Consider the following 26,436-nt stretch of genomic DNA (forward strand, 5'->3'; position numbering starts at 1 on the left):
TGACTAATAAGAACTATTAATTTAACAGAACCACTAGTTTAATGACACGTGATTACCTCCCACCCTCGATGTTCTCTAAATGAATTGTCTTTTTCTTTTCCATTGGAGGTAGTTGCCTGACAATCTTTTGTTCTTAGTAACATCCTCTCTGCTTTCCAGGTACCAACTATGTTCTTTAGAAATTCTCTGATACGTACTTTATATGAAAAACACGTATCTTTAAACTCTTCTGTTTTGTGCCAGGCCTGTAGAACTGCAAATACATGCTGAAGCTTCTTTACTTTTCTAACTACATTTGTTGGCCTGAGATAATCTTCTTTAGAAACAAGCACTGTCTTTCCTCTCTCCTTGCCCCACTTTTGCTTCAGCAGTCTTCCAAGAACAAATATTCTAGTTCTTCTCTGGATCTCAAAAGTCACCATCTCTTTAAAAAGTTGTAGTGAATTTGGAAGAAAGGGTGGCTTGGGAAGCGGAGATGGAGATTAGCACTAATAGTTAGTAATTCTTTAAAACTGGTGCAGTTTCTCCAAGAATTTGCCTCTGCTGACATTGTCTTTCAGTGCAATTGTAGAGAATCAGGTAAGTGATACTGGTTTGTGTTCTCTGGCCACGTCCTGTGGGCACAGAGAGGTTCTGCTGTTGGGCTTTTGTTGGCTGATTGTGAAGCAGCACACACGACACGTGCCAAGTGGCAGAAATGGAGAATATATTCTACCCTGCCACTGGGTATCACAGTATGCTTTGAAATATTATTCCTAAAAACTTATGAAGCTTTGGTGTAAATAAAGAGTCTTTGGCTGTATTCAGGGAATGCAAATATGGGGAGCAACGACAGCAAGAGCTAATAATGGGATGTCTGGGCAAGCATATTGCTGTGTGGATTGGTTGTACCAGTTCTCACTGCTGTTAGCTGAACCACAGAAAGGAGAAGGGTTGGTTGTGAAATTGGCCTTATATGTGAAAATAATATGATGGTGTAAAAAAATTTTGAAGTACATTTTTTACATATTGAAATGATGGGAAATTCAATATTTCTTCTTTTAAATCTGCTATACTACTGGCTGGATTTCTACACCAGCAGTTCTGTTTCCTGAAGCAGAAAATTAGGTTTTTCCATTTTGACTGCAAACAGGTAGGCGGTTGTCCCCTGGTTCACCCCAGATTGTCCATACACACCAACAGGAGATGATGTGGAATCAAAGTCCAGAAGTAGCAGAAAAAAAAAGGGAGGGAAGGGCCATTTGCATACTTTAGCAATTATAACACGATTGAGCCTTGCCAGATTTCTCTGTCAGTAGCACATCTCACATGAGATCATCAAGGCTTTTCAGAAAGTAGAAGTACACTACCTGTTCAATTGGTGCTGGACAATTACAATTGAGTTGAGACTATTGCAGTCTGTCAATCGTTAGTAAATTCATCCCTTTTAGAGGAAACCGTGGATGCTGAAGTTACCTCTAAAGCTCTGGCTAATCCCCCTGGTCTCTAGCACAAGTTTGCATGGATAATAATTTTGTGCCAGCTGTTGGAACAGCCACGGCCAAACACAAGTTGAATCAACCCCAAACCAAGTTTAATTTGCTCTGAAGAGCTGCACTGTTCCCATCAGCATGAAGCAAACACAAGGGAATTTAAAGAGCTCTTTTCCCTTCCATTCCCCTTGCCTTGCAGTGAAATGAAATGGTCAAAAAGGATGGAATTGGTTCTATCAAAATGAGCTGACTTACTGAGGTACCTCGAATTCTGTATTCAAGTGTTAACTTGCAATTATTTAGTCTAGTTAATAGTTATATGGAAGGTTTAATGTGTTATGACTCTTTACTGTTGATGAGAAGAGGTGGGAACTTAAGGAAACATCAGCTATGCTCAGTGTACAGAGATTAGTTTCATACATGAAAACAATTACATGACGTGGTCACCTGCACAAGGAATGTCTTAACTTCGTGACTTAGCTGTGTCCTTCCCAGGATGTCTTTCTCTGGTTGATAATATAATATGAGTGACTTTTTCAGTGAAAAAAAATATGCAGTTCAGTTTGCAATAAAAAGCAGTAACAATGAAAACAACTGTTCTCCTTTCTTGGAGCTGTAGCAGTCAAAGACAGTGTATCATAAAGTGGTATATGTGGCATGAACGTTGAACTTTGCATGAATGTATGATAATGTGAAAATCATTTTTACAAGCTATCACAAAGTAATATTCAGGAGGGATGTAAATTGCCTATTAAATTGAATGGGTGAAGAAAGTCCATACTCCCTCCTCTTTGATAAAGATCCCATCAAAACCTTTTTCTTTACAAAAGCAAAATAGCTACATGACAGCTGTGCTGAGGAGTCCTCTGTATGGTCTTTGCCAGTAGCTAAAAGAGGAAGGAAGCCTTAACAGTTAAGAATTGTCTTAACTGTAAAGTTTATTTTCATAATAATAAACCACAGCTGGATTGTGTTTCATCACACATGACAACCTTTGATTTCCTTTGAATTTTTTTTAATAATCAAAATAATTAGAATAAATAGGAACAAGAACTGTTCTTTTACGAATGATAGTTTGATTTGTATTTTTCAGGGACTGGTCGAATGTGTTCAGTCCCCCCATCAATCCTGGAAGCCAAGAGTTGGAAGAGCACACTAAATCTTCAACAAATCAGAGTATTCCAGGTAGGAATTTATGAAGACAATGAAAAGGACCTGGGCAGGAAGACGTTTCTAAATGTTGTTTCTGTAGTGCTGGTTCTGCCTTTTCATAGTTGTCTATACTGCTACATTTTGGTTCCAAGTTGTCTTTTGTTATTCTCAGCTCAAGCTAGCAGAGTTTTCCATGAGGTATTATTTATCTCTGATAGAATAATAACTTATGCAGTTGTAGTTTCCTAATATGCTGGCTCGATATGGATTAATTCATAAAAAACCACATCTTAGTTGTTTAAGGAATTGATGCTAGTGGGGATGGTAAACCTATGAAAGAACACAAAGACTAAACATTCAGGACAATTGCACTTGCATAAGCGGAACTTCTCTTATGAAGAAAAAATTCAGATTTAGCCTTAAATGAAATCTCAGCATGATTTCCTGACTAAAGACTGTTGTCACCACCTAAAGTGCTACAGGCTTTTGTTTATCAATGGTGTTTGTTTAGAGAATGGCAAAGAACAATGGAAAGTCAACAACAATGGAATAAAACAAACACCTTGTTTTCTTCAAATGCCCCGTTCTCCAAATACCCCTTCAAATACCCCTTTCCTTATCGGTTGTCTTAGGAAACGGCAGATATTTTTCTTCAAGTCACGTGAAATCTTATAAATCTCTCCTGTGTATTTTTCTGCCTGAGGGATGAAGATGTCTTGGTGATTTACCATCTAAAATAGACTCTGCCCCTCAAATCGGGAATGTTTTCATAGATCTGTATGTGCAATTCTTTATGGCAGCAAAATAGAATTTTGCTGTCAGGAAGGGACCTTGCACTGAAGAATCAAATAATAGATTTTCTTAAGGGTCTTAAGTAAGCCAAAGAAAATTGGACAGCAATCCTTGAGTTAAAGGCATGTTGGACATAAAGTTGTGATAGGTCTCTGAGCATTTTTTATGTTAGTATTATGAAATCCAAGGCTTGCTGCAATAAAGCTAGAAATTCTGTAAATTTTAAGATTTGGATTATTATCTTTAAAATCTTTAAAAATAAGCATACTTGGGAATTTGTTGGATTTCTTCTGTTCTTCACACTAGACATTCCAAACTGTTTTGTGAATTGTTCCTAACTCATTTTTCTTTACGCTGAGATATTTTACATCATGTGTCTGTGATGGCACATTTGGAGAACAGAAAATCTCTGTATACCATAGCTTTTTATTTTGGCTTTTTATTTTTGTACCTTTATTCAATCAAATTAAATTCTGATGCATCTATACCTATCAGGCATGAATACCATTTGCTTGTTTACTACAATCTGAAGTATAGAAAAAGATGGGGGGTTCTACACCTTCTTTGTGCGCTGCATAAGTTTTCCCAAGAGCTATCCAAACAAAATACCTCTGTTAACCCCATTTAGCTCACCAGGCCTGATGAAGCACCCACAGCAAGGACAGCAACAATTCAGCTTTGCCCTTTCACCTGTGGTTACAGTAAGAGTTTCTTTCTCATGGCATTTGTTAATGCTACTGGGGAAACACAAATGAAATCTCTTCCGAAACAATAAGGTGCACGCTTCTTCTGTATGCATTCAATGCACCAACCTACTTTCTGGTCTCTAGATAATGTAACCTATATATCGTTCTGTGATCCTGGCTGTAAATAGACTCAGAGCATTGTGAAACTGCTGCTGTTAACATCACAGGCCATTACTTATTATGAAGAGTTAGGGCATACAAAGCATTCAGTTTGTATTAGCAGTCTAAGAACGAGATTAACATTCAGCAATGAATTATTTCCTAACAAAAAACTATAGATCTTGTGACTTAGATTTAGGTTGTATGACAGACGTGTTTAGAAAAGGAGCTACAACATACAGAGTGTCTGTAGTGGTCTGTATGGCTTTATCAGTGTGTTTTAGGCTAAGGATTTGTTTCTGCTAGCTGAAAACTTCTCTTGTATTTTAAATAACTTCAGACAACCTAAATTTAAATTTTTTATTGTCTGAAAGAATCTTATTTCCTCTGTTATTGGAAGCTCTTCTGTAGAGGTTTACCTGTACTGGACATTTAGGGAACGTGTTGGATACCAGACATTCAAAATCTTTTGTTCTTACAGCACTTAAGTGCACGCTGACCATCATTGTTCATACTAAAACATTATCGTTTAAGATCATTTTGAAAAAAAGCACTTTGGGAGGCTTTGATCCACTATTAGCAAAGGTGCTTCTGGTGAGCTGCTCCATTCAACTCTGTGAAGTCCGGTTGTTAAGCAAAGTGACTGACATCGTTTCACCTCGACTAAATACAAGTCTTCAGAAATATAATAACAGTGTGAATTGCTGTTATCTTGTTATCAGAAGTCAAAAGATGATGCACTTTAAAGAGACATCCTGTCACATCTGAAAGAAAGGTATTTCCATCTAGTTGTCTAAGTCAACAGGAGTAATTTATTCTTACTTTCCCCACTTGACCCAGGTGAAGATGACCCCAGTGCTGAAGAAGATGAAGTTTTGAATCTTCTGTATGATCCATGTCTGAACTGCTACTTTGATCCAAATTCTGGGAAGTACTATGAGTTGGCATAGTCAGATCCTGAGAGGATAGAATTTTGTATTCAGAGTACGTTTATCTTTTAACTGTTTGTAAAGTGTGACTGAGCTGTATAATTTATCATGTAACATAAAAATTGAATTAACCAATAGTTTTGCAAACAAGTTAATATATTTTGTAAATAGCGTCTTATTTGTATAGTTTTGTATTAAGTTGTTATGCAGTGGAAAATCACATAACATAAAAGTTCCTTGTGACTAAGACATTTGTTAGTCTAATTTATTTCCAGTATTCAGAGTTTCTATGTGGAAACAAATGAAGTTGAACCAGTGCTCAGAGTGCTGGGTTACATGTCTTACATGTTTGTATTAGTTTTTCTGTTACAACTTGCAATAAAATCATGTAATTTGTTTAACCCCTCTGTATGGGGTTTCAGTGCAGTTTGCAGTGACAGTCCTAAAGTTCCAACTTAGCATTTTAAATCCCCTGCATCACTGTGCAGGTTTTTTTTTTATGGCACATAAAATATCCCTATTGACCATGGAGAAAGACTGTAGATATAAACCAGACCATACGTAGCTTTTGCAAATGAAATCATTATATGAAATTAATAAAAAGCTGTGCGTGGACACGTGTCAAACTTTGTCTGCTCTACAAACCAGTCAGCATCACCCTGATGTGTCCACGTGGCCATGGCTGCTCTTTGGCTCCAAGCAGTGCCCGACATTTCTAGCCCCACACCAAGGAGATTCTGTAACACTGTGCAGGGCTGCTTGTCACCACGTCCCCCCTAACAACAGGACACTTGCTAAAAGGGTAAATATACCATTAAAAACGAATCTGCTGCCTGGTATTGAAGAAGAGGTGTCAGGCAGGGGTTGCTGGTGAAACAAGTCCAAGGAGTTGTGTTTAATGGAGTCGAGTTGCTGGAACAGCTTTGGAGCCCACATAATTTTCTGGAAAGGGTTGAAGGGAGTGTCAAAGTCGCATGGCAAAAGTGATCTACAGGCATTTCTGGTGATTCTTGTTCTAAGTTTCCACTTGATTATATCCAGTGCTATTCCACTGTCATTACTTGCAAGCTGATTACTCAGTGAATTTTTTAGAATAATGTGTTTGAATGTCATAAAGTGAGCTTAGTAAGCTCACTGGCAAGTGATTTAAAATGATGTGTCTGTAAATTATATGTAATTATGGATCCTAGTTAATGAATATCCTAGAATCAATTGAAAATGTAGTTGTTAATAGTGACTTGGCATAAGATCAGGTTGTGTATTTGGCTTCTGTGTCGGGTACAAACATATCATCACAAATTGATTCGAGTAGCACTGAAATCCACAGGAAGACAGATACTCTGTTGATGTAATTTACTTAACCTGCCTTAGCCTGTTTCTCCCAGAAAGATTTGTACCTGTTCTTGCTGGTGCCATAATCAGTTTAAAAGTTCAATGAAATCATAATTTTGACCTTCAAAAATCAGATACTAGCTTGTACATTCTTGCACATATCTAACCGCTTGCTTTTTAGCGTCTTGTAGTGATCAGGACCAGGCTCCTTGTATCTGTGACAAGGGCTATTTAAAATGTGATGTTAATTTTCCTTTCGTAGCCGCATGTCTCACAGGACTGGTCTGGGGAGGTATGTCCTGGCTTCTCTGCATCAACCACTGAAGTGCCACATACCAGAATCTACCAGTGGACGTCCGAAGCTTGGACAAGCGGGAGCTTTTGGAGGCTCCTCACTCTTATCCCCACCTTTAGTGAGATAATGAGCAATGCCAAGTTCAGGGCGAGCCTGTTGTTCTAGACAGGTTCATAGGCAAGTCCAGGTACACTCTTTTCCCGTCGTTAGCACGGGTAGTATTTTATAGGCAAGCCCTGCTTTTCAAAATCAGCCGTTTGGGATCCTTGCCCTTTGTGTTCTAGTCAACAGCTCTATGTCTCCAACATCCGCAGGGATTGATTGCTGTAATGCTGTGAACAACACCTGTGAGTTGAGTGGCAAAAAAGCTACAAGTGCTGTAAGTTTTGCTCAGAATGTTTTTCTTAATCATTATTCCGTGAACCTAGAACTAAAGCTCCCCTGGCACGCTGCATGCTTGTTGTTTAGCCAATTTGTCAAAGCCAGCATTTATGGCAAGTGATGAAGGACACAGAGATTTCCTCCTAGCTGTTATCTGCAATGTTTTAGTCCAGGAGAGTCAAAAAAGACACTTGTTGGGCGTAAAGTTTCAGGTTCATGAAGCTGCCAGGATTTATTTCTACACATTCAGCATCAGTTATGATTTTTAGGAATAGAAATTTTGAAATGCAGTGAATTTTAGTGAGGCTTCGTTCATGTTTTTTTCGTGTGCATTGAAAATAGTGGAATTGAAGTTAGCTCGGTGGAGCTGCTGGGGTCAGCACATCACAAGTCAATCCATTGGTCTCCCAGGCCTTTCTGTGTTCCTTACACATGTAAGGTGTGACAGACATCTCTGCTTTGTTTCCAGTTGCTAAAAAACACCATCAACCAGCTTCCAGATAGTTCAAGAGGAAGAACAAATCTTTAAAACACTTCTTAGCCATAGCCCGGAGCAGCGTGTTTCTGTGTCGCTGGCAGGATTCTGCCCATTTCTCTCATTCTTTTTGCCTTAGGTCCATCCACTGAGGTTTTCTCCGAAGCCCAACCAAATAACCAAGCTTGAGCCTTTAGGTTTCTTTGGGCTGCAGCAGCTCAGAATTGCAGCTCGCAGATACGGACTTTTCCAAACAGCTGCTGGGACTTGGTAATCTTTGATCTTGCAGTACTGTCACTTGTCCCCGAGTGCGCTGTGTACGTGTGAGCCTCATTATGTCAAACAAAGAACACTCTGTCCTAAGGAGCTTACAGTAGGACATCAATATTGATTTTTCCCCTCTGCTGCTGTGGTTACTGGGCGAGAAAACATGAAAAGTCATGCTTTATTATCCATATATCCTTCAGCCATTAAGCATTCTGTTTAGGGGCCCATCCTCTAAACTTTGGGTCAAATGGCAAGATTGCACAGGCTGAAAAATCCTTGAAAATAATTTTGCATAATGCATTTCATATTCAAGTTATTTTTCCATGGTATTTCTTTCTTTTAGGAAAGGACTTATTTTTTTAAGCAATGGGCTACATGTAAAATGAAAAGACAATCCAGTCTGTCTTTCCTATGTGGTATTGCTGATAACCACCACTTTTCTCATGGTTACTATAGTAACTTGGCATCCTTATCTGCCACCTTTTTTGGCACCTTGAAAAAAACTATTTAAATTCAGTTCCCTGATAAACAGAAAGCTTGGCTTCACGGTACCCATGGGAGTACATAAGTGTAACAACAATACTTGTCATTTTTCAGTGTTTAACTTGCTTGTTAGCAGCTGTACAGGCAGTTCCAACTGTGATGTTTTGGGATCCTGCTGCAGGTGTTACAACCAGTGCAAATGCGAACACCCTGGATGAAACCCCAGGAACAGCCGTGGGGTCACACGCAGCAGCCCACGATGCAAAGACCTGAGCAGGATTTTGCTCTTATCATGTCACTCTAAAAGCGGTTCCGTTTCCACGCTTGACACTTTTCAAGAGGAAGAATAATCTGTGAACATTAAACTAGATGGTGAGAATTATTATGAGGGTTCCTGTAAATCAATGGTCAATCAACAACCTTGTGATGCTTTTAATCCCATTCCAAGTGTGTGCCACGCAGTCTGCATGGCAGATGAGAGTGGACCAGGCCTGGGGATGCTGGAGAGCTGAGGAACGTTGGAGGTGAGCCCAAGGCCAATGCAAACCCCAGGTGCCCTGGCTGAGTACGGCTGCCCAGCAGTTTCATCTCTTTTTTCCTCTAAGGGCACCAAAATAAATGCTTGTGATCAAGGTTGTTCGTTCCCAGCCATCGGGCACAACGGTCCAGCGTGTCTGCAGCGGGGCTGGACGTTGTGCTGAAGCCAGAGCGTTTGGTGACCAAGCCCTGCAGGTGTGGCCTCTTCAGCAGATCTCAGGCATTTTCCCTTTGTCATCATGTTCTTTTGCCAGGAGTTTTGAAGAGCAGACAGGTTTGAAAGGTACGTGGTTGCAAAACAACAGAGGAAGAATGCTGTCCAAAGCCATTACATAAAAAGCAGTTTTACATCAGCACTGTGGCTGCGGTGATCTTGGGGAGTGACGGTGTGTCCTCATTGACATCCTCCCCTGGCCGCTGCCAGAGCAGAGATACAGTTGTGCCAATAGTGAGTCCTCTGCGCTGACCGGGTATAGCCGCAGTAAAATATTTTTCATAAGAAAACTAGGCTCCTAGTACAGCTGTGTTGGGGTTCAACACCAACCAGCAGCTCAGCCAGGTGGGATGGGGGAGAGAATCAGAAGAGTAAAAATGGGAAGACTTGGGGGTTGAGAGAAAGACAATTTAACAGGGAAAGCAAAAGCCACATGTCCAAGCAAAGCAAACCAAGGGATTCACTCACTGCTTGCCATGGGCAGGCAGGTGTTCAGCCATCCCCATCAGGCGTAACAGTGACTTAGGAAAATAAATGCTGTAATTCTGAACATGCCCCCTTCCTCCTTCTTCCACCAACATTATATACAGGACATGACATCATATGGCATGGGATGTCCCTTTGATCAGTTGGAGTCAGATGTCCTGGCTGCGTCCTCTCTGAACACTCATACTGAAGGCCAGTATGAGAAGCTGAAAAGTCCTTGACTGCTTAGCAACAACTAAAACATCCCTTATTCTCATACAAAATCTGAAACACAGCACTATACCAGCCACCAGGAAGAAAGTTATCCCAGCTGAAACCAGGACAAACTGTTACTACACTGGTACTGCTAGTGTACTTCAAACAACGTTTACATTGCACTGCTTAGGGTTTTTAATATATTTAAAAGTTTATTATTCGATGATTGTGCATTTTATCTGTGTGGGAGACCAAAAAAACCTTAGGTCACGTAATTCTGTTAGCTTAGAGCACTGCATATTTATTAGGCCATCTGCTACTGCAGCGCTCAAGGCAAAAACCTTCGTGCGGGCAATATATTCACAGCTACTATTTTACCACCCGATGTGCAAAATATCAAAGCTCTGGATACATTTATTATTGTGCTGAGTAATTTTCTAATGAATCTATAAAAGCTCAGGAAACGTCCCATGCAAGGTTTTCCTTTACCTTTGACTGCTGTTTTCTCATGGCGCTTGAGAGGGGCCTCTGAGGAGGAATCCCGCCGTGCCAATGGGTTTGTTGTGCTGAACGCACGGCTGGGTGGCACTGCAATTAGTCATTCCAACCTCGCTAAGACTGATTGTGGCTGGAGGGTCTTGGCAGATACCTGCCTGGCGTTTCCCATGTGAAGCCCAAATTAAAATAGCTGCTGTTTTCCTAAGAAAGAAACAAAAAAAAAGCGAGTAGCTTTCAAAAACAGCAAGTTCCAAAGTGGCATTGATGCCTGGGCAAGCTGTGTGTTGTTCACAAGAATTGCAGCTTTTGGGTTACCTCGTTTTTCTAGTAACCAAAGAGCCTCCACAGCATGTGCGCTACACTGCAGCGCCTTTGTGGCCCAAACATCTTTACCCAAACATGTCCTCGTACCCTCTGCGACAGAGCCAGGATCAGACCTGAGACTACGATCAAAATCATCCCGGTGCTGTTCAGAGATGTGCAGGCCACAGCACAGCAGCGAGAAGGAGACGTTGGACACCACTCACCCACCCAGGAAAAAAGCGTTACTTTTCCAGGTACCATTTGCTCCATCCCGGCTCAGTTTTCCACCCTGTTCTGCTACTTGCAGCCATAAACCCCTGAGAGCAGGGAGAGCCGCCCCGTGCCTGGCTCACGCCCTGCACCCAGGGCCTCTCTTCCCGGCCTTGTGCCGCCAGGACTAAACTGCTGCACTTACCCTTTTGCAATTAATTTGCAATACTCAGTGGTGAGTGATGGCGGGTGAACCAAGAGGGCAGGTTCCTGCTCAGGAAAAGCAATGAAGTGTGGTGAAACAGAGTCAGGCCATCTGTGCGCACACACGTCCCTGCGCGGGGCTGTGCCGCAGCACACCATGCTGCTGGAGAGGGGGGACTGAGGAGAGGAAAACAGGGATGGACGGCACTTTGTGGGAGAGCCTGGACACCCACGGAGGGTTCCTGCCACCCCCAGTGAGTTGCTGGTCCCCTGTGGTGCCACAGAGTTCCCCACACACATCAGGGGTCCCAGGTACCAGCCCCAGAGCTGGACATTTGCTATGCTGTGAGGCTCCTAGACACAAGCCTGGAGCATCATCTTCTGAGTAGCAATGGTGTATGTTATTCAGAGGGATGTGTTTCATAAGAGAGTATCTTAAGCAACAGACCCTTCCTCTGCTCTGTGCGCACTTACAGCAAGGCTGAGACTCCTTACACTTGACCTCATAACACTGAGAATCCTCCATCTCTGCACTGAAACAGTTTCATCGGGCCCAGGGGGTCTGCGGCAGCAGCAGAGCTGAGGTGAGGGCCTGGCAGCTATCGTGCCTTTGATACATCACTCTATGCTCACCCTGATCTGCTGCAGTGCGATACACCTTCTTTACTATGATCTATAAATCCTCACGTGCCAATAGAAGGAAATGTCTGATCAGTCCGTAAGGTGCTCAAAGGACACATCTTTTACTGACATCTTCTGTTAACTTCCAGCTCATGAGCAAAGCCAACACACACCAGGTGCTGAGACACCCGAGAGGAGCACGTCGGCTCGCATCGATCCATCACTCCATCTCCTGCTGCGTCTTCCCCTCCAGAGCCACCTGCGAGCTACGCGCACACAGACAGAAGGTATTTATACTTTCCGCCGAGTGGAACAGGGGGCTTGATATTACTTTGTGCACTGATCGTGTTGAGTGTAATCATGGGAATGCTTTGCCACTGTTAGAAGTTAATGATGCATTGTTTAAATGGGAAAGAGACACCGATCGCCAGATTTACAGCTGGGGTTGTAACGCGGAACCCCGGGCACGCTCCTGAGCCATGGCAGCATTGTCACAGCTGGTGGCAGGAGCGACACCTGGGCACCCACGCCCCGGCAATCGTCGGACACGGGTGTTTGCAGGTTCCTGCACAAAGAGCTCCGCTTCATCCAGAGCAGCCCAGGGAAATGAGGGTAATGTTGCTAATTCATCAATTTGCTTTCTCTTGCCAGTCCTCCAATACCGCCAGCTCTGCAGTCCCCCCAGCTGTAAACTTAGTGCCACGAGATTAAAGTGTACAACTATGTGACACCTTATAAACCACATAAATATGAACTGGCAAGGCCCCTTAACAATGAAGGATTTTGCACAAAATCTTCAGGCACTAATTCAGTCTCGGCGCTCTCTTCCCATTGCAGTGGGTATGCAGTGCTGTCAGGAAACCTTGACTGAATTATAACCTTTTATTCTTCTAAAGCATCTTTTTCTTCTGTCTATCTGCAACAAGGCTTTATTTTGACTGAATCATGAACATTAAAGGCATAAGAGATACAAACGCACTTAGTGATAGATTTGTTTCCTTTAGAAAAATGTGCAACATTGTGATGCTAGGAAAACAGCTATTAATTTGAGGTTATTACAAAGCTAATGAATAATTATTATTCTGTGGGATTTTTTTCCCAATGAAGAGTTTAGTTTGCTGAACGGTTCCTTTCTATTTGCAGTGCTGAGGTTTTTCTTGCCCTGCATTAACATGTTACCATTCACAACAAATGACTGTGCTTTTGGCTTTGAATTTTTCTTCCACATTTTTGACAATTGTTTTTTATGTCATGTATAAATCACTGTAGCTCATTATAAAGTCAAGCACATTCAATGCCTGTGAATAGTTCAGTTACTGTTTCTCCTTTGTACAATAGCCCATAACCATATTTAAAAGCAGTCTTTTATCAAGCTCATGTATTGGCATATTTTTGTAACTGGATTACTGAGCATACTCCAACTCTTAAGCAGCTCTCACAGACTGTCATGTAAATCCTTCTTAATTTGCAGTTTATTGAACACAGTGGTTCTGGAGGAGCATCTGATGCAAATTCCCTGCTGTGAGCAGCGTGCCACCTGCAACAACGTCACCATGGAAATTCCCAAAGTTCCTCTTGATAAACACATCTGTGCGTTGCAGAACATTACCGCTCCCACAGGAAAACCAAGGCAGAGAGGTCGCACCGTTTGCAGTGGGTTGGTGAATGGAATAGCCCATGGCCAAGCAGACGCCCCTTAGTCCTGCTGGCACCCCAAAAGCTCATGGGAAAACCCTTAGTCTTGCGTGGGACAAAGGAGCAGGAGCGTCCCATCCCCACAAGCAGGGGGGTCAGCTCAAGGAGACACAGGAGGTGACACCCAGCACTCAGGGACATTTGTGTCTGTAACCAGCCCAACAGCACCCGTGTCTGCAAACCTCATGGGTGCCCCAAATCAGCAGACAGCAACAGCCAGGACACCATTTGCTCAGTGCAATCTGCAGTCAGTGTGGGTGGAAGGGGTTTATTTTGCTCATTTTATGGGCTGATTTATGGCTTGTTTACTTAGATGCTTCACCCATATTGCTAATGTTGTAATTAAACCTCGTTAAAGTGCTCAGGCCCCCTCAGGCATGTGGTGCAACATTTCCCCCCCACCCACAAATGATGTTTATTATATAGGGGGAAAAAAACCTGTGTGGTGAGGAAGGGTGTCGGCAGGCTTGATTGTAATAAATACCTATTTAGCAGGCAGAGGATGTTTAGTCCTAAATCAAATTGCATATTAAAAGTGAAAATTGCTGAGATTTGTGTTTACCTGTGAAGCCAAAATTACTTCGTGAAGAAAATAATTATAGACCCAGGCTCTCTAAAATAAAACCCCAACACAGTTGTGAGTCTTTAGTAAATACTTAAAATCAAGATGCTGCTGTGAAGCACAGCATCAGCCCATCATGTATGGGTCGGCAGAAGCACGCCAGTGGGCTGCGTGTGTACATACCCTATAGAGCTCTAGCCCACATTTTTCTGATGCATTGCAATGCTTTCCAAGTTTTACGTCTTCTAGGAGATAACGAACCCCATGAAGTATTATTAAATCAGGTGAAACAGGGCACAAGGGAGGAATCTTATTACCAGAAAAGGCCAATGAGTTCAGGGAATTAGTGGGGGGAAAATGAAAATTATATTAATAATAGTTGTTTGTTACCTGTAATGAGGCAGCAAACACCTTAATGAGCGAGTAGGGAGGGACATTGCTCACCCACACCCATAGTGCCTGTTTCACAAAAGCCCTTTTCCCCTTATTTTAAAGCAGCTTCAGCTGAATCTTGCTGGAAGCTCAGCAACGGCTGCTTGGATATGGGCTTCTTTTAGTCAGCCCTGTCCAAAAGCAGAGTCTTTCTGGAAATACTCAGTGTTCCTCCTGGAGAAGTGGTTTAAAGCTGGATCTCAGGGAAATGGTTCGGTGCAAATCCCTTGCAATGGGTATTAATGAACCCCTCGGCCACAGCTGCTGCTCCCCAACACACATCATTGATGTGCTGGGACATTCACCATCAGTTTGACAGTGTCTTAAACGTTATGGTATCTGGAAAAGGATTGTTGGGGTGTTAACAGCACTCACCACAGTGCACACAGCACAAGGGGCTCAGCTTTCATGAGCTGAAGAAATATGAGTGTCTTTAGTCCAGAGAAGCACTTTCCCCTCCCGAGGATTAAACAGCTGTGGTGAGGAACCCCTGGCAGCCCAAAAGCCTCGACTGTCACCCGGCAGGGACAGTTTCCCTCAGGAGCTGTGTCACCTCTCCTTGCGGCTCCTGGGTGGATACTCAGTGACTGCCAGAGGTGGGAAGAAACGGGAAAAAAAGATGGAGCTGCATGAAAAATGTCTTTGTAGAGCTTTTTGGGCAATTAGCCAGTGGCACCAGATGGCACGTTGTATCGTTCCTAAAACTGAACAGGTCACAGTGCTGCCCTACATAGAAGTTAGTAGATATTAAAGCCACACAGTTTTCAAAGAAATGCAGACAGAAGTGCAAGCAGTTTGCAACCTGCTTAGCTCAGATACACAGAGTGTGTGTGTGTTCCCTCATTAAGGAGAGCCATTAGCTTTGGCACCAGTTCTCTGGAGTCAAATACAGGAGACCAGCTGTAAGGAGAGCCCAGTGGTGAACTTTTGGATGCTCTAGAAATGCCATTTATTGATGGGAGAGCAGCATCTTGCACTGCCGCAGTCACGGGGGAATTTCTTTAACACGTGTTACGCAAGTGCCCCTTGTGTTTGGCCAGTCTGGCCCAAAAACCTCTGGAGGAATTTGCAGCTTTGCAAATTTTACCGTTTCTTTTAGTATCATCAGCCATCCCCTGCAGGACCAAACTGCTGCTGTGATGGCTTTGAACGGCACAACCGACGAACAGCCTCTTGTGTACAGCAAACTCATTAGCAAAATATGAACTATTGAAATACAGCAGGCAAAAGGAAGACGTTTCACCCTCAGAGACCGTAATGCTTGGACCGTCGGTCCATTTTCACTGTACGGGACGCTGGGGCCGGGGCTTCACGCTTTCCCAGGCTCCTCCATCAGAAAGTGAGGAAAGCAACTCCAGCCTCTCAGCCATCTAATCCCTCGGTGTACTTGTCTTAACCAAGAGTAAATGCTAAATAAACACATCTAAAGAACTGAAAAGCACATCAACATCCAACTTCAAAATAAAATGCAGTGAAGTGTGAAATTATACCTTTTATTCCATAAATCTCCAGCAACTGGCACAGCTCTATAGCTTGTATTACGCTTTAATACTGGCAGAATTTAACACACCATGCAAACCCCATAAAGTAATTACATTTCATCTCAACAAAGAAACAAAATCCCAGCTCATTCAACTCCCTCCATCTGAGGAAGGATTATAGACAATTCAGTGCACGTCGATTTTTGCTGGTGATAAATGCAAAACAGGTCACCAGTGAAACGGTAACGTGGGTTCCCAAGGCAGCTGATTTACCAGGAAAACGGTGAAGTTATTTCGTGTCCTTTAAGGCAGTATCAGCCTGCTTTCTGGAACTCCCTGAGGTTTACCCTCTACTTAAAAGAAGCTTAAAAATGTAGAACTTACCTTAAACAGACCATTACTGCACTTGGTAACTGCTCCTGTGTGAGCTGGTTATATGCTTCACACCAGATTCCCATTCAGCTTTTAAGGAGTTATTACATTTCACAATAAATGAGGCTCTGTGAGTGTTGATGATGACAGCAAGCAGCAGAAGACACTTGCATGTCCACATCTTGCAACACCTGCCATCCAGCCCCAAGGGTTTGGGGTGGAAACATTTGTTATCGGAGCACATATTGGCTGCTCTTCTGCCAAAACAACACACAACAAAACACAGTAAATTTAACTAATGTATCTATTAACTTCCCTCAAATAAGGCATCTGAACTTTGATTAGAGCTTGGTGATTAAATGCAATTAAAAACTCCTAAAGCAAGTCAACGAGGACTGCAAGCACTCCCCTTTCCAAAGCCCAGCACGATGCCACAAACTCACGCAGGAACGGGCAACTGAGAGTGATGGCAAAAGACGTTCTTCCCCACCAGGAACAAAGCAAAACAGCACCAAAGACTTTCTACCGTTCCTGACTCAGCCTCTGCAACAGCACAAGACCTTGGAAAGGAGAGAGGACACAGTGGCCTCCTGAGGGATGGCAATGAGAGGCTTAGAAGTCATAAAAGGGGAGGAGAACATGGTTGCCTGTTCATTATTTTATTGTATCATCTTTATTATGTTATTATATCACTTTTATTATTTGGCTCTCAGGCCCAGCCTTGCTTCCTTGCTTCTGACACAAGCAGACTCTACAATAGATGTTGCACAGTGATGGGAAACCTGGTGGGGAAAAGCCACTGCAGCTTCCCAGCGTCGGTGCTATTGGATAAAATCCAAGGCAGATAATGCAGAAATAACTTGCACAAACATTTCCACACTTTTTCAGTTTATGTGCCTTGTGAATGCATCTCAGTTCACTCCAAGAGACCAAAGACTCGAAATGGTGCACACAGTTATATTGCCACAGTTGAGTCTGGTGCGTGGAGAGGCAGGAGGGAAACCATCACCATTGCCGAGACAGGGAGATCAACACTGCACAGTAGCAGCAGAGGGGATTAAGTTACACCAAGCATCACCTGAACACAGAGTGGGCTTGATGGAAGACATAAAATCTGATGGGAATTTTTTGTATCAAAGCGTCCACAATCTTTCTAGGAGACTATGAGCAGTGGAAGACCGAAATGAGACAAAAAACTGCAAGGTGAGTGCTAGTCAAGTTGCACAGGTCAAAGAATTTGATAATATTACAATCAATTATGATGAAACAGAAAGATGGAACTAGAAAGGGCTCTGAGAGGCCAGGAAATGTCATTGGGGTGGGGGCAGCAAGGAGGTGAGCAGCAAGCAAGAAAAAAACAAGATCCGTTTTCTGCATATAAACCCAAGCCGGGTCCCTCATTCCAGCTTAGGTCATTTCTTTTGCCCTTTAGACTTTTCAAAAAGCTGACACTATGCTATAACTTTAACAACCTCAAATCATCCCTCCTAATGGCACCCGTATTCAGATTTATATTCTGTGGTGAGCTGCAGCGAAAGGCGAGTTGCAATAGGCACCCTGCGGCACGCCAGCCCCTGCGGCTCAGCGTGCGCGCAGCACCAAGACAAACCCAGCAGGGGCAGAAGAGTTCCCCGACTTATTCCCTATTCTCTCTCTAGCAATAAAGATGCCGTTACACCAGGTGGTAACTCTTAGCAGATGGTGACTTTTTAAAGTTGATTGCTGTATAAATGGTACTTTCTGAGTTTGTTCCTTTTAATTCAGATTCTCAGTAGCATGTTCAAATGTCAGAGAGCATCATATTTCTATCTTTTATTTCCTTTGTGAGCAGAAATCTTCTTTAAGAAGTCTAGGAATTACAGCTTGGGAGAAAAGATAGGCTCTCTCGATAAAAGTGATCTGCTTTACAAATGTTACAGAATACAATAAAAGCAGTAGATGCAAAAAGCCTCACTGGTTTTGTTCTCAGTGGAGAGTTTAATTTCTATTGCACTTTTTAAAGAGATATTTTGTCTGCACTGTGATGCTTTACTGGATGGGTGAGGTGCATTAGCAGCTCAAAGGCAGGAATTCCTCTGCTGCAAGTACAGGGAGGGTGGGGGTGGAAGATATCTAATTAATCAGCCACTACTGTGGGCAAATAAAAATAACAGGACACCTGAATGAGTATCTTATTTCCCTCCCAGCTCTCTTGCACGCTCAGTGTCACCGTGGTTCCCATGCAATAGCTCACTCTGCCCGATTACAGCAAACAGGCAATTTTGGAACATTCAGATGCTGCATCCCCATAGTCCTGCTCTGCCGTAACCGATAAGCAAATCTGTCCAGCCTGGCACACAGGGTTGCCATGTGCTCCCTCAAATATTGCTTTCCAATGGCACGGACATATCAGAAATAGCCACAGATAAACTCATTACACTGACACAGCACTGAGGACAGTCTCCTCCTGCTAACATGTGTGTACTCTGGAAAGAAATGGAGGTGACAAATACATGAAGCAGCTGCGTGGTTTGTGCTGCTGCGGACCCCTTGCCACCGCAGGACAGCCCCTGTGTCCCCAGCTTGCGGAAGCTGGACCAAAATCGGTCCCATCGTGGCAAAACGGGGAGATTCGAAGGGCTTTGGTGCAGCCACTAATCTGCCCTCTGCACTTCACGCCCCTCAGAGTCTGTGTCAGGCCGGCTATTTATTGCACCTCGCCAGCAAAAAAAAAAAAGAGTAGGAAAGACATCCACTGGCCAGAGGAAAATGTCCCAATTAAAAAGCAAACGATGCAGTAAAATAGCAGAGCATTCTTGAGAGCAGCGGTAAAAGCGGCCACCTCTTGTCCTCAATTTATGCCGCTCCCATCACCCCGGGCATTATATTTGTGCTGACAAGGATCACTTTAACCCCGGCCTGCAATCTAATAAAAAGCTGGTGTAGTGGAAGCATACATAATCCTTCTTCAGTGTCCTAGGAATGGGTGCAATAAAAATTTGCTGCTGCTGCTGCTTGGTGGCCGCAGCCTCTGCCTGGAATAAATAACTCCCTCCAAGTGCTTTGAACCATGGGCTTCTCGGCCCCTTGTCCCTTTGCACCGCTGCAGCCCAAGATGGGCAAATCATGTCAAAATAGATAAAAATGCCAAAATTACTGTGTGGGTCAGACCAAAGTGTCTGCAATAACTCAGGAGCCCATGGCCTGTGGCGCGGAGCCAAGCGGCCCGTCTGCTCTTCCTCCTCCTCCTCACCCACAGCCCCAGGTGCAGCCTGACACCCCAGCACATCTGTGAGCCCAGCGCCTGTCCCATGGCAGCCACCTACCATTCCTCCGTATTTACCAGGGCAAAGCAAAAGGAAAAGTCCCAAATGCTCTGTGGTCGGTAAACAATGGGATCTTTCCCCCTCTCAACTGACCGCATCAGTGTTGCGGAGCTGGCAGTATGCTCTGCTATGCTTTGTAATGAAATCACTGCCTGTGAGTAAGAAACAAATGTAATGGTATGATACTAATAAGGTTTGAATTTTCCTGGGCAAATATTAATAGTTTATATCTACATTCATTTTTGTAATGCTGCTTGTAGTCAGTAACAAGAAAACGCTGAGTTCTACCAGCCCCTCTCACAGATCTTGTCCAAGGAGAAACCTTTGGGCTGCAGAACCAGAGGGATTTGGGAGCTGGGGTGGAGGGGAATTTTGTTGTAAAAGTAGGAGGAATTTGTGTTAAATGTCCTCTTTTTCAGCAGGAAAAGATTATTTTAAAGGAAGGGCAGTGACTGGGGACTTGAGGGGTTGAAAGAGAAGATAATTCCCTTGGACAGGCATAATTGCTGCAATTCAGAATGCTAAAAATGTGAAATTAGGAATAATCAATGGCTGTTTATGATCTGTGTCTATACTGTGAATTCAGCTAATATGGAGTAATTACACTTTGCTAATTCCTGGGATTTGTCATTGTCCGGTTGCAGAGCTGTCCCGTGAAACAATAAAAACAGATTGGCTGCGCTGGGCCCGCAGACGGGGGGCTTAGCACTGCACAAGCTAATTTCTCTTTTAATGGGAAAAGCTTTTCTGATTTCCCTTATTTATTTTCCTCTCCCTAGCAGCGAAGGGCTGCAGCAGGGCGGTGGATTTGCTGCCCAACAGCACCCCCAACAGTGGGCACACCAAACCCTCACCGACCAAACACCCCCCTTCTCTTGGGAAACTGCTTCCTCACCTTCGTGTCCAATATTGTGATATCATCCCTCCTATCAATCTCTGTCCTTGCACATTTCTTCCTCCAGCCCATCTGGCACAAGGTAACCCCGCTGGCATTGCACCCGGATGCTCGGGATGCTGGTGACACCTGTGGGATGCGTCACCAATTTGCTGGCATGATTCACTCTTTGGTCAATGAAATACAGCTGTTTACTGACCTGCACAGAAGTGGGAGAGGTGAGGTGAGTACCAGAGCAGGACGGTTTGTTGATGGGCAAATAATCCACAGCGGTGGCACAGGTGGGGACTGCGGTGCAACCCTCGCCCTCTCGCACCTCTCACACCGTGCAGGAACTGCAGGTGATGTTTAACACTAGATAAACAGAACAGCAACATTTAACATCTACATTTAACATCTGCGGTACGTGGTTTAGCCCCACGTGCGCAATCTGAAACCATAAAGCCACAGGACTCTTCATGACAAAGTTTGCAAAGCGGCAGTGACCAAACCTTTCCTCTGAGCAGCAGAATTTGGGATTAATTTAGCCCAGTGAGCACTTTGCAAAGCCACACGTCCCTGCAGACACTGCCGAGCCCTGTGGACAAGGGATCTTCAGGGGAAGCCTCCCCCTGGTACTGAGCTCTTGTAGGAAACAGCTCCTCAGAGGGACAACTGGGATTTTTGTCAGGAGCCACCAGCACCCCAACACTCCCCACCACCCACTGAGGTCCCACATGGGGCCCATGCAGGCAGCGCTGGTACAAGGAAGGAGGAGGAGGAAGAAGCGGAGAGCAGCTCCTCACCCATCAGCTCGTTCCTGCTGAGCCCAGCATGATGCTCACCACAGTGCAGTGACTGCACCACAGATTGTTTATTCCCCAGCTTGGCAGGTTTTTTATATAATTTTTTCTTTTTTTCTTAATTTCTGTTTCTCCAAATCATGCAGAAGCTTCCCAGGGGGAGCCTGCAGATGAGCCTGATGTAATTCCATTGCACTGCACAAGTTAATTATTTGCTGAGGCAAGACCAAGCTGATGCCCCAACCCCAGCACTTGATGCATTCAGTGATGTTCTGTGTGATTTAAAAGCACCTTTCTGCCATGTGCCACAGCAAACCTGGGCTACCACAGGGCACGGGGACAGGACACGAGAGCTCCCACATCAGCACCTGGGCTGTGTCACAGCCACATCCCACGCGCAACTCCCCATCCTTTCCTGTGGTTTCAGGGGAACATCTGGCATGAAATACGCAGTTGCAGAGAGCAGAAGCATTTCAGACAAGGTTCTACACTGGGATGACGAGGCCCCCAGCCCTGCTGAAGTGTTTTCCTTGTTTCCTCTGCAAGCAGCAGCAGCAACGTCTCCATCTCCATGGAGGACCCAGGGGGCCTCAGGTCCATTGAAGCAGGAGGATAAATTAATCCCAAAACAGGCATCCCCAGGGTGCTACAAGCCCTGAGTGGATGGGAAGCGGGGGGACAGCACAGAGACCCGTGCCGCAGCACGCCGGGGCTTGGGGCGCTTTGTTATTGAGCCGAGCCAGTTATTGCCAGCAGCTAAACAAACTAATAGGAAGGATATTTCCCGGGAGAGGGAGGAGATTTCTGATTTAGACTGCGCTGTTCAAGCCCAGACTCTCACCACAGCTAAAATTTCCTTCCGAAGGCAATAATTATCCCAATGCCAAGCCCAGGCCTGTGTTTGTTTTTCTGCTCCCTGCCTGGAAGGTTTTGGTGCAGAAGCTGGAATTTCCTCCAGTGTGTAGTCCAGGATGCAGCCTTGGAGCTCTTGCCCAGCACTGGGGATGCAAAGAAAAGGTCAGTGCACAGTGTTCTGCAGAGAGCACCCTCAGGTATTAAACTAATTACTATTACTAATGTTGGTCCCATGGGTGCTTTGCTCCAGCCCCCCCAGCTTTATTCCCACTGCCACGCTACCTGGTGTGCTGGTTTAGTGCAAGTGCAGAGGGTCAGGCTGCTGCCCAGAGGTTTTCCTCTTCTCATATGGCATAAAGAAGAGTGTCAAAGTGGAGAAAACCTCCAAAGGAAACACATGAGCTCACAGCCACAGGAATTACTTTTTTCCCCTCCTGCATAACAGCTGCTCCCAACAGCTCCCGGTCACTGTGCGCCATGGGGGGGCACATGGGGGCACATGGGGGCACCCAGCCCTGTGCCAGACAGCAAGATGAGGTTTGGGTAGGTGCCCCAAGTCACAGAGGGTTGGGTTGGGCTGGGCAGCTGTGCTGCTAAGTACATGGCACCCTATCTACCTGGGATGTACCGGCACCCACACTGTCTGTGGAGAGGAACAGCGTCCCTGGGATGCTGAGCAGAATCAATGAACTACCTGTGTTAATGGCAAGGGTTAAATCCACATTTCCACCCATTACAGGATATGTGGTAGAATCAGCTCTGTGACGTGTTGTCCAGGTCAAACCCCTTTATCCATCAAAGCTATGGATGAATTTGCAGGGTGTTCATCGCACAAAGCATGCGGCTTGTCCAATGCCAAGCTCAGGATATCATCTCTTTTTTTCTTGCACTACTGGAAGAGCTTGTGTAGGGACCGAGTCTTGCTGCCAACACTGCAGCAGTAGGGAAGGCATTATTTTCTTTAAAAAACTGATGGCACCAGCTGGAGACCTGAGAAACCAGACTAGATGCAAGGGTAGGAGGACATGAGATACTAAGTGCTTTCTGTCAGAAAGCAGCAAACACTGGTCATCTGGAAACCTCCTCTGACACGATAACAAAAGCATCCCCACATCCCAAGAGCAACCTCTTTGCACTCAGAGCAGCCAGGGTGCAATAGGGAAAGCAGGAGAGCTGAGCGATGCACAACCCCGACCGCTGGGACACCTCCCACGCACCAGCCGGGAGCCCTTGGGGTGCTGGCACCCAGGGCTTTGCTAACTGCCAAAAATGCATTTCAGGTCCTCCTGTGTGCAAGTACCAAAAACCAGATCCCTTCACTGTGGCTGTCCAGTGCCCCATGGCCCAGCTCACCCTCTGCTTTCTGCCCCAGCCCCTTCCCAGCAGCCAGCTCGCTGCCAGCCCTGAGCACCAGCACTTGTGTCCCTCCTTTTGCCCTGGGGTTTTGGCATGGGGCACTTCAGTACAACCTTCAACCCATGGCACAGGGATCCTCACCAAGCTGCCAGCCACCATTCTCATGCCAAAGGGGATGCGATCACTCCCCTCCATCTCTCATCGCTTTTGCAGCTCCCGATTTACTGCTCAGGGAAACCTCATTGGAGAGGAGCTCATAGGGATTTAACTTTGGGCTCAGTGACACGGACAGAGAACCGGACAAGTGGCCGCCAATGACAAATAAAAGAACAAGAGATGGAATTGATGGTGGCTGTGGTTGGGTGAAGCTGCTCTGACAGCTGCAGGCAGCCGAGTGCAGGAGGGACTGTACCTGCCCTGCAGCACACAGTGGACAGGGGTGCACCTGGCACGGGTACCAAAACCAGCCTGTCCCCTTGGCACAGGTCCCAGGGACTGGCTTCCTCAGCAGCACCTCAGGTGTCACATCCCACCTTGGCCATGGTCCCGCTCCCAGATGCGGAGCCACCACTGTGCATCCTGTTTGGCTTCTGTTTCAGGATCAGGGCCTCACCCCGGTTAACTATTGATTTATGCCAGGGGCATTTTGGCCATAAGATGCTCTCTCCAGCCTTCTGGCACTTACAGTAGCTGGCCGAGCATTTTTATTAGTCGAGGAATTTATAAGCCCTTTGGCAAGCAGTGCTCTCCCATTGAGTAGCTCAGCAAAGCTCTGTCAGATTGACTCGTTTTCAGACTAAAAATAGCATCATAACATCCTCCATCCTCTTATGGTGGGACCAGGCCTGGACACACAGCCAGTGTGCACCCACCCCATGCCGGCCCTTCTTCTGTGCTCCCTGCATTTAGTTTCACAGGAAAACACTGATTTTTGGAGCCGTGACTTGCTGGGTGTGGGCACGGGTGACATCTGGCAGCCACCCTCCTTGGAGCTGCATCCCCACTCCACAGCCAGCTGGGAGAGACAGGGATGGGGTGCAATGAAAAGCAGGAAAAAAAACCCAAACCCAACAAGCTGAAAGTTTCTGGGGAAGAGAAGTGAAACTTTCCTCTGGTGTGGGAGGAAATAGGAACAGTCACCCCCCACATCCTGGAAAACCTCCCTGTGAGGGCAGGGATGTGCCCCGGTTTCTTCTTGGCAGCAATAACTTGGCAGTGCCAAGAGGCACTTCAGTCCTGAGCAGGCTCAGGGTGGAGCCTTTGCCTTACAATGCCACAGAGCTCTTTGGCAATATTTGTCTGAGAAAGTTTTTGTTCCCGGAATGGTTTTTAAGCAAATAGGTTTCCCGTTGTTAGGCAAATAGTTCTGTTTATCACTCACCACAGTTCCTTCCTTTCTCCTTCTCCTGCAAGTTGCCCTCTGGCAGATGCCAAAATACAGATGACTTTTTTTCCAGTGCAGTCTTTAAAAACAAACTTTTTTAAAAAATCAACCTGGAAAATTTAAAAAGAATATAATAGAAACCCCAGAAAACCCAAGACAGGGCTGCCCTCTTGTAATGCAATTAGATTCTAGGAATTTCACCACCCAGGGACCTCACCCAGTAAGTTTTACCGGGGATTAAGGTGAGATAAATAGCCCAAATAAATTAATTACTTCCCTAGAGCTGTAAATCTTTTTATTCTTCCATTTATCTCCCTCTGCAACAAGATCAGTATGTGCAGTAAAAAACACAAATTGGGTGAAGGACAGCACTGTGCAATGAGCCCAGCGAGGCTGGTGTCCCCTTCCGCAGCAGGGACCAAACAGGGACAGGTTTTGCAAACCCAGGGGAGTTTTTTTCCACTCACTGTGACCGAATTGTGGCCCAGGTCTGAATCCTCACCAAGTCCAAATCCTCACCAGGTCCGGGCTTTGCTCATGGCATTTGGAGGGGAACTCGTGAGGCTCCAAAAGCAAATCAATACCAATTTTGAAGATCTTGTGACTTGCCAAGGGGGATTTTAAGGTTCTGCTCTTCTGATCCCATCACAGTTGTCACTTTATCAGGCATTGGGCTGAGGAGCCAGGCATGGGACAGACTCCCTGCATTTAAAAAGTAAACCTTCATGCTCCAAAACTTCCAAACTGCCCTTTTTCAGGTCTGTGGCTCCTCCACCAGCTCAGTGAAACAGGCTTGCTTGTGCCAGCTCCAACAGGAGTTTAAAACCCATTTCAGGGGCACCATGATGTGGGGCTGGGATGGCCCAGGACAAGGTGTCACAGGGAAGAGATGAAGATGTCACAGACCCCTGTGCCACCTCCTGCAGGGACAGATTCCTGCTCACAGCCACCTTCCTCTGGGAGGAACAGCTGCAGAGAGAAGCAAGGTGCTGCTGCGAAGCAAGTGTGCTCTGCTGGTACCCCATCGAAACCACACTGCCACCATACACCAGGGTACACAAACACTTTCCAAGGCTTCCTTTAAAACGCAGATAAGCCATGAGGCCGCTCTCCCATGGGAAGCTGTGAGTGGCTTTGGCAGCTCCTCCTTGCCACAGCCTCATGGCAAACATGGGCACAGCGCTGGGACCTCATGGGGACAAGTACCAGGCTCCAGACAGCTGCAATGTCACTGTGGGGCTGCTGTTCTGGCTGGGCACTGGCTACCCTGGCCCACTGCAAACTGCCTCCAGGGTCTCAGGCCAAGCAGGAAAGCAACCACCCTCCTCCCACAGTGCAGATTGGTTTTCTCCTTGTTTTCTAGGCTGCCTAAAAGCCCCTTACAGTTTTCCTGCTACCCAGAGTGCAGGGGAAGCAAAGGGGAGCATCTCACCAGGGCATGGATAGATGATGGGTCCAGCCCGGTGAGGTGCCAAGGTGGGGATGCTGGGTCCGTCCTGCCCAAAAGAGGATGCTGCACCACGGCCATGGTCAATCATGTGGCTGTGTGCATTTTTCCTGAACTCAAGCCCTGAAGAGGGGCTGGGCAGGAGGCAAAGCTCTTCTCTCCTTCCTCATGACGCAGAA

The 26,436-nt window shown here is 45.3% G+C and overlaps 1 protein-coding gene and 1 long non-coding RNA gene across 14 annotated transcripts in view; one reads left to right on the forward strand and one right to left on the reverse strand.

The window, feature by feature from the left end:
• The window catches only part of CFAP20DC (CFAP20 domain containing), a 46,170-nt gene extending 40,731 nt beyond the window's left edge, over positions 1-5,439 (forward strand). For all 8 annotated transcript variants that reach the window (XM_021294620.2, XM_021294617.2, XM_065075572.1 and 5 more), the window contains 2 exons: positions 2,566-2,657; positions 5,102-5,439. In XM_021294620.2, coding sequence (XP_021150295.2) covers positions 2,566-2,657; positions 5,102-5,211 — 202 coding nt within the window. In that variant the 3' untranslated portion in view covers positions 5,212-5,439. The remainder of the gene's footprint in view (positions 1-2,565; positions 2,658-5,101) is intronic.
• The window catches only part of LOC110362666 (uncharacterized), a 28,028-nt gene continuing 2,319 nt past the window's right edge, over positions 728-26,436 (reverse strand). Inside the window, exons 2-5 of one of the 6 annotated variants that reach the window (XR_010475134.1) lie at positions 24,808-24,920; positions 16,246-20,787; positions 10,345-10,554; positions 728-5,218 (exon numbers count right to left, since the gene is read on the reverse strand). This is a non-coding gene — a long non-coding RNA (uncharacterized LOC110362666). Of the gene's footprint in view, positions 5,219-10,344; positions 10,555-16,245; positions 26,424-26,436 lie in introns of those variants that run through there. The other 5 variants (XR_010475130.1, XR_010475131.1, XR_010475133.1 and 2 more) reach the window with 5 other exon arrangements.

Source organism: Columba livia, chromosome 10 (assembly GCF_036013475.1).
Source record: "Columba livia isolate bColLiv1 breed racing homer chromosome 10, bColLiv1.pat.W.v2, whole genome shotgun sequence".
Classification (NCBI taxonomy): Eukaryota; Metazoa; Chordata; class Aves; order Columbiformes; family Columbidae; genus Columba; species Columba livia.